General features: G+C 36.5%; 1 protein-coding gene across 1 annotated transcript; it reads right to left on the reverse strand.

The window, feature by feature from the left end:
• Positions 1-3,233: 3,233 nt before the first annotated feature.
• Positions 3,234-4,852, reverse strand: LOC7464497 (protein SODIUM POTASSIUM ROOT DEFECTIVE 2). The gene is made up of 2 exons (XM_002321916.4): positions 4,444-4,852; positions 3,234-3,759 (listed from the first exon to the last, which is right to left on the reverse strand). Exons 1-2 carry the CDS (start codon positions 4,571-4,573, stop codon positions 3,473-3,475), a joined length of 417 nt encoding a protein of 138 aa, XP_002321952.1. The 5' UTR covers positions 4,574-4,852; the 3' UTR covers positions 3,234-3,472.
• Positions 4,853-12,504: the final 7,652 nt, after the last annotated feature.

The raw sequence follows: 12,504 nt of genomic DNA on the forward strand, positions 1-12,504 counted from the left end.
TGGAAAAATTGTATGAAATAATGTGATTTTGAGTGTTATCTGATTTTCATAATTGAATATCTAATCTTAAATTTTATTTAAATAGGCTTTCAACATTGAAATGTTTCCTCTAAAACCTAATTGAAAATCAAAAAATAATAATCAATATGTATATATATTATTTGTCTTAGGTTTTAATCAATTAAATAAAATTGGGGTGTAATTCTCCTTCTCTAGCTCTTGTCCTAGTTAACAAAATTGTTTGGTGTGCTAAAAAGAGGAAGCAACTAAAAGGTGTTGTATACATTTGGTTAATTTTAGTCTAAAAGTTAATTATTTATTTGGTTGTGTTTGTTTAATATCCGAAATATTTATAAAAAGGATTGAAACATTTTTAATTGTAAGAATAGAGATAGAGATATAAAAATAAATTTAATTTTAAAACAATTTTGAACTAAATTTTGTTTTTTTAAAATAAAAAAAATTGAGGAACACACATCATTATTTCAATTATCTTCGTCTTTTCTATTCGAAACATTAACCAAAAACTATATAATCTTATATCAAAACCAAATCCATTTTTCTAATTCAATGAAAACAAACTATTTATTTATAGAAAGACTAGGTGATAGTTTTTTTAATATGTTTCGATGGTTAGAAATTTGAACCAAGTTGGATAATAAATTTACATTTTGAAGTTGTTCATAAATGGAACCACACTTGGCTTTTTAATTTGTTGATGGATTGCATCTATCATTTGCAGCTAGTCATTGTGAAAAGCTTGAATCTTGCAAAAGGAGGAGCCCCACAAGGACAACACCAACACTCGCATAAATGTGCAGAGTATTGTCCATACTCTAGTGTGGGGACGCATCGGTGTTTTCAAAAGAGGTCATAATAAAATTTTCTGGGCCACAAATTAATTAATGCATAAACTACTGGAGCCTCTTAATTAAGTAAAGAAAACTACAAGAAAGATGGGGGGGGGGGGGGGGGGCTTGAATCTCATACATCAATGAATTAAACTCAGAACATGAACAAATGACGAAGAACAGGAGAGATAGGTAGGCATGAATCAGAAATAAACAATGAAAGAACAGGGGTCTTGATCATGAGTGGCAGCTGAAGAAGAAGAAGGCAAACGGGAATTCCTGAGACCTCGAAAACCATTAATGCTGCGTCTTGGTGGCATCAATCTCTCTGTAATTCTTGCCAGAGCCACCGCATATACTTCCAGTAGCTCCGCCATGATTGCCACCGTTATCATCTTCAATTCCTGTGTCTGTCTGTCTCTCTCTCCTGAATCTGCGACCAGTACTGCATATACGTGCTAATCAATTCTTGCCAGAGTAGGTAGCTATAGGTTTTATTGTTGTGAAATGTTGCTGTTCTTGTAAGTAAATATGTAGAAATATAAGTTGTTGAAGACTTGAAGAAAGGAGGGAACATGAAGCCAAATTTATAAACCAAAAGGCAGTGAGTGGGATATCTTTAAAAGAAGTCATATTCGACTCGAGTAGATTGCATTAACAATAAGTAAGTTATCACTTATTCATCAAGTTAAGAATCCGAATCTTGCTAATTAATATCAACTCGTAATTATTAACATATTTATATTTTTATATATTACAGTAGCTATTCTATATATATATATATATCTATTAACCCTAGTATAGTATAAATATATTGTTTGTGTTTGGTATTGTAGTGCATTATAAATATTTTTTAAAAATATTTTTTACTTCAAAATATATAAAAATATTAAATCAATCATTTTAAAATTTTATAAGGTAATCGTACCTTTTAAAATGAAAGAAAAAGAAATAATTATTAAAGTTCCTTCGTTATTCAGAGAATAAAACGCTATATACCACTTCTAACATTAATTTAATATTTTTTTGAAGTGAAATATATTTTTAAAATTCATTAAAAAACAAAAGCTATTATACTCTATTAGAAAAATAATATGATGTCAAAGAACCATCTCAACCCAATAGCTTAAGCTGTTAGGTGAGGTCCCAGGATATGATTTATATTATTCTCTAACACACCCCCTCAAGTGAAAGCCCTTTGGGCTTGAAACTTGCACAGGCCTACATTACCTTGTGCTTAATTTTTATCAAATAAATGGGGATGGTGAGATTCGAACTCGTGACCGCTTGGTCATCAAGACTCTGATACCATGTCAAAGAACCATCTCAACCCAATAGCTTAAGCTGTTAGGTGAGGTCCCAGGATATGATTTATATTATTCTCTAACATATGATGTGATCATAACGTTAATATCTATTAATTGTTTTAATTAATCAAGTGGTATTTCGGAATTAATTATCATGTGTTGAAACTAACCTTAGCTTAATTCCTTAAGATTTCCATGCGTGAGCTTGGTTGATTCTCTACCTTATAATTCATAATTCAAACCACAGGGAAGGTAAAGAAATAAAAAAATCGTCTTTGATGCAAATAAATAATAATTTGTTTGAAACTCGATCTATGGAAAAGGGTTTAATTTTAACCCCTCTTGTAGCCGTTACTTACCCTAAAGGCCACCGGAGTAGAATCAAGATAAGACGGCAATGACTACAATGGGGAATATGACGTTTTCGAGTACCCTTTTTCAGATGACATGACTGGAAACAATGGAGCAACGTGGGTGGACCTGCAATGGCTTCCAAGACTGAATTTTGTGTGGCTGCTTTGGCACCTTTCACAGGACCCAGTTTGGTAACAACTCTTTCGAGTCACCCCAGGATAACAAATGCGACGTACGTAATCTAAATATCAATATAAAAATCATTTTCAAACTTTATATTAAAAGCAGTACGTACTATATATGATTACCAACCAACTATTTATATATGTGGTCAAAAAAAAGATTATTTTATGTGCATTATAAAGGAGCTTTTGGTTTTAGTTACTCTCTTTTTTATGCGGCAAAGAGGCCTTAATTTACTCCTTCATCTCCCCACGAAAATCTCTCTTTTACGGTAGTTTTTTAATCCTTAAATTAAATGTATGGAATTATTATTTTTTAATTTTTTTATGATCCAGCTAGATACATCAATTTGTTATATGTATATATATTATTTTTCTTGAAAAAATTAAATTAAAGGGCCAAGTAGTCCTACAAAGTTATGGCGCATGCAGCAACACGCCACGACTCGAATCACCTAAGATTGGTGTGGTGCGTGACCTAACATGTAGAAATTTGTTTCCCTCAAGATGGTCAATGAATTATTTATTACAACTCTAAATTCAAAGAAACACATGGACAGCCATGAAAACTTGCAAGTTTCCACCAAACAAAGAGATGGAGAAAAGCAAGACACCACCGTCAATTTCTTGCAAGAATTACAAAGCCCAAAGGGCCGGGATGCTTGAACATGGTGGCTAGCAAATTTATTTACAAAAGATGAGGCAATAGCTAGCTAGCTAGCTAGCTGGGTTATGAGTTCTTAATTTTAGCTGCAACCAAAATGCATGTTTAATTTCTTTAGAAGGAATAGGTTCTCGTGAAGACCTTTTTCCATACTTTCCAACTTAAGGAACGAGTTAGGGAACGAGCCTTCATTAGAGTCAAAGAAGGAATAGTACTGGAGTCTTTTGGTGGTGGCGGCGGCGGAGACGGTGGTTGTGATTCTTCTTCTTCCATTTCTTGGGGATTCCAAAAGCGAGCTTCCTTTCTTTTGCTCTTTATGGTTGCCAATACATCATGTTTGTTGCATATTCCCCATACCGTCACCTTTTGCTGATAATAATCTACATTTACGGAGTAAATTCCTGCCATTTCCATAGAAAATAATTAGCACAAAGTTACAGAAGTTTTCTCATAATCATCTTGAAATCGAAAGTGGGTCTAATTAATTCAACTAACCCTTTATCATAAAACTATCTAATTACTGTTTCGAGATATAAAAAATTAATACGGTGGAAACATGAGAAGGGCACTCTTAATATTCCACTACGATGAATCCAATTACACTCAATTGTGGTTTTTGAATTTACATGTGAACTTATGTTTAAGAATTTATTGCAAATACAATCATTATATTTCAATCAAAGGAAAAAAGAGAGAGGAAGTGGAAGCCCACAAGCAATAATGAGGTTAATTAATACTCTTGTGACCAAGCTAGTTAATTTCTCGATTGAGTGCATATTCGACCAGCTGGAGCACATAATTGGATGCAAATTCCATCAGCCCATAGATAATTAGTGGGTCCATAATCCAGTTCCTTCTCAATGTCTCCAAATCAAGCCTACAGCCAAAGCCGATCCCATACATCATTTTTGCTCTTGTTTCTTTCGGTGAATTATCGTTCATCAATTATGGTGAAATCATTGTGTTATCTTTGCTAATTAATCAATTAAAATCTAAGTTATAATTAAGGACTGAACATCATTCTCGAAAAAAAATAAAATTATGTCATCTTAATTTGCTGTAATTAATAAGTCTTGATCAGTTACCTTTGAGATGGGATAAGGTCTTCTTCACCTTCTTCTCGCATCCATGGGAGTAAAGAGGGACCATCATCTCCACGTGCTGTGCCTCAACATTCTTGCAGCTGGAAGCTAGAACAATTTGCATGCTTGCCATTTGGAGAACAACCTTATGTACAATTTAATTAACATCCAATAACTAAATCCAGCTCTACTTGTTTCTTCTGAGCTAGCTAGATATGGAAGATGGTTTCATGCTTTGTATATATAGGATTTTGGGTAAAGCTCTAATTGGCTTACATTCATGGATTCCCTTGGAGGAGAAAAAAAAAGGAGCAATTAAAGTGGCCTCTAATCTTTTTTAACTCTTTCTTTCTCTCGACATTTTCTTGAACTCAGTTGTTTATTGTTTTGGCAGTACTGTTCATGGCCGCTTGATCAGTTTAGTTAGATTACAAGGCTTATTATTAAGTTAAAGAGATGCATGGTAGGACAACAGATCGGGGAAATTAAATTCTTGACTTAGAAGGCTGTGTGACATGGATAAGAGTAAGGATGTGTCAGCAATTATGTTTGTTAAATCAAAAGGTGTATTATTGCATCTCTTTTTCCATAGAAGATGATGCATACATGCATGGAAGTTGAAACTGTCCCCAGGTTTTGGCTCCCATGTGAGCTGTTTTCCTTGCCAAAGAAGCAAATATTAATTGCCTTCGAGAATAACAAGATCTTGATTGAGATTCACCAATATGTTTTTTGTTTCTTAATTTGATCATGCAGTTTGTAATTATGCTTAAAGGAAAAGGCAAGTGCGCAAAGCATCACCATTTTATACATGTTGTTTTCGGCGATACCACCATGCACATGCATGCATTCTTTGCTTCTGCTAACTTTAATTCAGTGTCTTCTTCCTGTTGAATCTCTATCAGCATTATCAGAACATGGATTGCCTTCCTCTCTAGAACAAATGTCATCAGCAAAGTAACATGCATGCAGAGTCCAGATTTTGTTTTGGCTAATATATACAATGTTCTTCCTTTATTTCCTTGCAATTGAAAGCTTAATTTGAATTCGACGACGGGATCTTTTTGCAGTAAACACTGCATGCTGTCTTCAAAATTCATGGTAGTAAGATTTATTTATTTATTTATTTATTTATTAATGTAGACTAGTGGATATATTTGTCTGTGGAAAATCAATGGCTTAAGTGTACATATACCCTAATATTGGGGATTTATTAAGCCTATTAATTACATTGGATATATATCTTGTATATAACGTTATATATGGATATCATAGAGTGGATATTAACAGAAGAATTACTAGGGTTTCTGTATAATAAAATGGGATACAAATCCACTCTCCTCTTTAATTGTTACTGCTTACCGGCTCACTGAGAGTGTAAAACCTAAAAGATCTAGAAATGGGGATGGAGAAGCTAGCTGAGGCTGTAATTTCCAATTTTATCAAGAACAACATAGAATTTACAGCATCATATATATTTCATTTGTGTTTTAAATCATATATAGATACTAGGTTTAATATTCTTAACAAGTGAAGCTTATATTTGGGTTTATTGGATAATTAAGCTCAATCCTGGCAATGATTAAGGGGGTGTTGAGAGTGTGGTAATATTTGTTTTTTAAAGTGTTTTTTACTTAAAAATACATCAAAAAATATTTTTTTTATTTTTTAAAAATTATTTTTGACAACAGCATATATATTAAAACGATATGAAAATACTAAAAAAATTAATTTAAATTAAAAAAATAAAAAAATTAATTCTTTTTAAAATTAATTTCAAATCATAATAACACTCCAATGTAAGTTTGGTATTATGATTCAAACAAATGCATTACTAATCATGACACATGAGATGCTTTTCCTTGACGTGAAGTCTGCCATAACATATGCTAATAGTCAAAAACAAAAACAAAAAAGTTGTAGGAAGAGATTTCATGCAAGCTATTGTCTTATCCACAGATAGCCTTTATATCTTTCTCTATGACCGACAACAGTACATGCAGCATGCAAGCAGTTTCAACCTCTCATGGTGACCTAGCTAGCTAGCTTTGTTTATGTGGTTAAGATCGATTGCGTTTTGCTTCAAATATCATATATTCAATTTTGTGGTTTTAAATTCCACTAAAAATTATCTCTTAAATCTAAATTACAGCTTTTCTTACACTTTTTTTTTTTCAAACTGTAATCGCATTACCAAGCACAGTACTGTAACAAGTTTGTGATCATAAATCAAACAAGCTTTAACCAGCAATGTTTAATTTGCTGTCTCTGAACTGATCATCATCAGCTAGCAACTTCCAATGTTAAGTGGATGCTTAACTCTAATTTATATCAAATCATCATGTGACATCGGCAAGCATCTAGCTACTTTTCAAAAAGAAACTGAGGATTCGGGCATGGCCATGAGCTAGGGGCATGCTCTGACGACTTTTGTGTATAGAAACAAAAAGACATGTTATTGTTGTGTGGTCCCGCATCATGTGATGGGGGGACCACCATATTAATTAAGGAGGCAGCTGGCTGCCTCTTTGATTTAAAATGAAACTGCCACTGTAGAGGCAGTAGCGAAGAACAAAAGAGAGAAGAGAAAACCGAGAGAAAGAAAGGAAGAAGAGGCAGCAGAGTAGTCTGTCTTCTTTCTTCGATTTCCAGTTCGTTCACCGTTGGATCGGGCTGAGATTTGGACAGAAGCTTCTAGACACGTTACTCTTCATTCTGAACGGTTAGATTGAAGATTGGTGGTGTGGAAGCTGGTCGTTTTGACAGAAAACGGGGCTGTCAGTGTTGTGAGCTTTTCTCTATCATTACTCTCTTTAATCTTGTTGTAATCCGAGAATAAGTTATTCTTGATGATATATGTGTTGTAGCCCTTAGTTGAATCTGAGGAAGAACAATTGTGAACCCATTATTTGTGATAGTGGAAGTTTTTAGGTGGACTCCGGTCCCGTGGTTTTTCCCGCATCGGGTTTTCCACGTAAAAAATCTTGGTGTTGATTTGTGTGATTGTTGCATTATATTTGTTCATTGTTTGATTCTGTTTTTTACTGCACAAAGAGGGAAAAAGGATTGGGACTTGTGAATTGTGAATTGTATTCCGCTGAATTGATCCGGTTAGTTGTCCCTAGTTTTCCCAACAAAGTGGTATCAGAGCATTTGGTTGTGTAGATTGAATTTCTTGTGTAGTTAAAATGGAAAAGGAAGATTCGGGCATGATAAAGCTCACTTCCTCAAATTATTTCCTATGGAAAACAATGATGGAGGATCACTTATATTGCAATGATTTGGCTTTGCCGATTGAATGTAAAGGAATAAAGCCTGATGACATGGATGATGCAAAATGGAATGGACTAAATAGAAAGGCTACAGCTAATGTTAGAAAATGGGTATCTTCTAAGTCCATTAATCATATTTCTCAAGAACATGATTGCTATAAAGTTTGGAAGATGTTGGAAGAAACCTTTGCCAAGGAGAATGCACAAAACAAGGTTTTTGTAATTAGAGACCTTGTAAATTTGAAGTATAGAGATGGTGAAGATGCTTCAGTGCATATAAATGTATTCCAAGGGTTCTTGAATCAGCTGTCATTGATGAACCTTGAGTTAGCCGATGAAATGCAAGCATTAATCCTATTGAGTTCATTGCCGGATAGTTGGGAGACTTTAGTGGTGTCACTTAGCAATTCTACTCCGAATGGAAAGATCACTTTGAAAACAGTGAAGGATTGCATCCTCAATGAAGAGAAGAGGAGGAAAGGGACAAGCATTTCCGAGTCTCATGCACTTGTTACAGAAAGTCGAGGGAGAAGTCAAAGCAGGTTCTCTCACGACAAGCAAGATAGAGAATCCAGCAATAGAAAAGGCAAATGGAAGCCAAGAGGAAGATCTCAGTCAAGGAAGGGTTTCAAGTGTTATTATTGTGACAAGCCTGGGCATATGCAAAAGGATTGCAGAAAGTATAAAAGAGATAAAAAGGGTAGAGATGAAGACAATGGTACAGCTGCAGTTGTGTTTGATGGTGATGTTGCCATTGTTTGTGATGATGGTTGTGTTAATCTTGCATGTCAAGATACCACCTGGGTGGCAGATTCAGCAGCTTCTTACCATGTTACACCCCGACGTGATTTTTACACATCCTACACTGCTGGTGACTTTGGTCAAGTTAGGATGGGAAATCAAGGGATGGCTAGTGTTGTGGGCATTGGAGATATTTGGTTGGAAACCAATACTGGGTGCAAGTTGCTACTCAAAGATGTTAGGCATGTGCCTGATATGCGCCTACATTTAATCTCTACAGGTACTCTTGATGAAGAAGGCTATCACAGTTACTTTGGAGATGGTAAATGGAAGCTCTCCAGAAATTCCCTAATTGTTGCTAAAGGGAAGAAGATAGGTCTCTACATGTCACAAGTCAAGGTGATCAAAGGGGAGGTGAATGCAATTGAAGATTGCTCTACTGATCTATGGCATAAGCGGCTTGGACATTTGAGTGAGAAAGGCCTTGGCATCCTTGCCAAGAAGAACTACCTTCCATTGAAAGGTATGAACTTGAACACATGTACTCATTGTTTAGTTGGTAAACAACATAGAGTTGCATTTCAAAGATCACCTTCACATAGAAGGTCACATGTTCTTGATTTAGTTCATACTGATGTTTGCTCTATGATTGATAAGTCTCTTGGAGGTGCATTGTACTTTGTTAGTTTTATTGATGATCACTCCAGGAAGATTTGGGCCATTTGTTTGAAATCCAAAGATCAGGTGCTTGATGTCTTTAAGGATTTCCATGCCAGAGTTGAAAGAGAAACTGGTAGAAAGCTGAAATGTGTTCGAGCAGACAATGGTGGTGAATACAGAGGTCCTTTTGAGAAGTACTGCAGGGAACATGGTATCAAGTTGGAGAAGACAGTTCCTAAGACTCCACAGCAGAATGGAGTGGCTGAGAGAATGAACAGAACCATTGTTGAAAGAATTAGATGTATGCTCTCTCATGCAAAGCTGCCTAAGTCCTTTTGGGGTGAGGCAATGAAGACTGCAGTTGCCATGATCAACCTTTCTCCATCAGTTCCTCTTGAGTTTGATGTTCCAGATAGAGTTTGGAAAGGAAAGGATGTTTCCTATGCACACTTGAGAGTGTTTGGATGCAGAGCATTTGTACATGTTCCAAGGGATGAAAGGTCTAAGCTTGACAGCAAGACAAAGCAGTGTATTTTCTTGGGCTCTGAAGATGATGAGTTTGGCTATAGGTTGTGGGATCCAAAGGAGAAGAAAATTGTGAGAAGCAGAGATGTTATCTTCTTTGAAGATCAAACCATTGAAGACTTTGAACTGAAGGAGAAAACAGAGTCTACTACTTTTATTCCATCTAATTCAAATCCAAGACCTACTCCACAGTTACCTTTGATGCCTGCTAATCATGGGGGAGACTTGCAAAATGATGATAATGGTGGTTTTCTTGTTGAGCCATTAGTTGGTGATCATGAATCAACTAATGATGATATTGATGTTATTCCTGAACAGGTTATGCAGGAAGCTCCAGATGAGCCACAAATGAGGAGGTCAACTAGACCTCGCCAACCTTCCACTAAATACTCTCCTCATGAGTATGTGCTAGTTACTGATGGGGGAGAGCCAGAATGCTTTGATGAAGCCATGTCACATGAGAAGAAAAGTGAGTGGTTGCAAGCAATGCAAGAAGAGATGAAATCCTTGCATGAAAACCATACTTTTGAGTTAGTGAAGCTTCCTAAAGGTAAGAGAGCACTCAAGAACAAATGGGTGTTCAGGTTGAAAATTGATGAACATTGCTCACAACCAAGGTACAAGGCAAGATTGGTTGTGAAAGGCTTCGGTCAGAAGAAGGGTATTGATTTTGAAGAAATCTTTTCACCAGTGGTCAAGATGTCTTCAATCCGAGTTGTGCTTGGTCTAGCTGCTAGTTTGAATCTTGAAGTTGAGCAACTTGATGTAAAAACTGCCTTTCTCCATGGTGATTTAGATGAAAAGATCTACATGGAACAACCTGAAGGGTTTGAAGCAAAAGGCAAAGAGCAGTTAGTTTGCAAGTTGAAAAAGAGCCTATATGGGTTAAAGCAAGCTCCAAGACAATGGTACAAGAAGTTTGATTCTTTCATGGTGGACCATGGTTATGACAGGACCACTTCTGATCATTGTGTATTTATGAAAAGGTTTCCAGATGGAAACTTTATTATTCTCCTATTGTATGTAGATGATATGTTGATTGTTGGCCATGATGCTAAGAAGATTCAGATTTTGAAGGAAGAGTTAAGCAAGTCTTTTGCAATGAAAGACTTAGGACCGGCAAAACAGATTCTTGGCATGAAGATCACACGTGACAGGAAGAAGGAGAAACTTTGGCTATCTCAGGAGAGATATGTTCAAAAGGTACTTGAGAGATTCAACATGAGCAACTCCAAACCGGTTTGTTCTCCACTTGCAAGCCACTTTAAACTAAGTTCTAAGCAGTGTCCTTCAAGTGATGAAGAAAGAGATGAGATGAAAAAGGTTCCTTATGCATCCGCAGTTGGTAGCTTGATGTATGCCATGGTTTGCACAAGGCCGGATATAGCTCATGCAGTTGGTGTGGTCAGTCGGTTCCTCTCCAATCCTGGTAAAGAACACTGGTCAGCAGTGAAATGGATACTCAGGTATCTCAAAGGCACTTCTAGTTTCAGCTTATGTTTTGGTAATGATAAACCTGTGTTGGATGGATACACAGATGCAGATATGGCTGGTGATGTTGATTCTAGAAAGTCCACATCAGGATACTTGATGAAGTTTGCAGGGGGAGCAGTCTCATGGCAATCAAGGTTGCAAAAATGTGTGGCATTATCCACTACTGAGGCTGAATATATTGCTCTTACTGAAGGGGGCAAAGAGTTGTTATGGATGAAGAAGTTCCTACATGAACTTGGCCTAGTTCAAGAGAACTTTGTGTTGCACTGTGATAGTCAAAGTGCAATCCATCTCAGTAAGCATCCTACTTTTCACTCTCGATCAAAGCACATTGAGGTTAGATATCAATGGATTCGAGATGCTATGGAGATGAAGTCATTTGTTGTTGAAAAGATCCATACCGATGACAACGTGTCAGACATGATGACCAAACCTCTACCGAGAGAGAAGTTTGAGTTTTGCAGAAGGGAGGCAGGCTTGTTAGAGCCTCCTAAATTGAAGCTTACATGTTGATCGCCAGTATGGCGAATTCCTCACATGGTGCGTGAGGGGGAGATTTGTTGTGTGGTCCCGCATCATGTGATGGGGGGACCACCATATTAATTAAGGAGGCAGCTGGCTGCCTCTTTGATTTAAAATGAAACTGCCACTGTAGAGGCAGTAGCGAAGAACAAAAGAGAGAAGAGAAAACCGAGAGAAAGAAAGGAAGAAGAGGCAGCAGAGTAGTCTGTCTTCTTTCTTCGATTTCCAGTTCGTTCACCGTTGGATCGGGCTGAGATTTGGACAGAAGCTTCTAGACACGTTACTCTTCATTCTGAACGGTTAGATTGAAGATTGGTGGTGTGGAAGCTGGTCGTTTTGACAGAAAACGGGGCTGTCAGTGTTGTGAGCTTTTCTCTATCATTACTCTCTTTAATCTTGTTGTAATCCGAGAATAAGTTATTCTTGATGATATATGTGTTGTAGCCCTTAGTTGAATCTGAGGAAGAACAATTGTGAACCCATTATTTGTGATAGTGGAAGTTTTTAGGTGGACTCCGGTCCCGTGGTTTTTCCCGCATCGGGTTTTCCACGTAAAAAATCTTGGTGTTGATTTGTGTGATTGTTGCATTATATTTGTTCATTGTTTGATTCTGTTTTTTACTGCACAAAGAGGGAAAAAGGATTGGGACTTGTGAATTGTGAATTGTATTCCGCTGAATTGATCCGGTTAGTTGTCCCTAGTTTTCCCAACAGTTATCACCACCGCCATTCTACGCCACGTTAGTTTGTATCCCATTGGTGTTTATTATGATCCTATCTTATACAAGAGGAGTCAGATCTCATATACAGTGCCTGCCTGATCATGAGGTCGACCCACCGAGCATGTGAA

The sequence above is a fragment of the Populus trichocarpa genome, chromosome 15 (assembly GCF_000002775.5).
Source record: "Populus trichocarpa isolate Nisqually-1 chromosome 15, P.trichocarpa_v4.1, whole genome shotgun sequence".
Lineage (NCBI taxonomy): Eukaryota > Viridiplantae > Streptophyta > Magnoliopsida > Malpighiales > Salicaceae > Populus > Populus trichocarpa.

Bases quoted from the DNA above. Each gene is read 5' to 3' on its own strand.
- LOC7464497 (XM_002321916.4), bottom strand. From the start codon at position 4,573: ATGGCAAGCATGCAAATTGTTCTAGCTTCCAGCTGCAAGAATGTTGAG. The intron at 3,760-4,443 runs GTAACTGATCAA...TGGAAATGGCAG, and splicing joins GACCTTATCCCATCTCAAAG to GAATTTACTCCGTAAATGTA.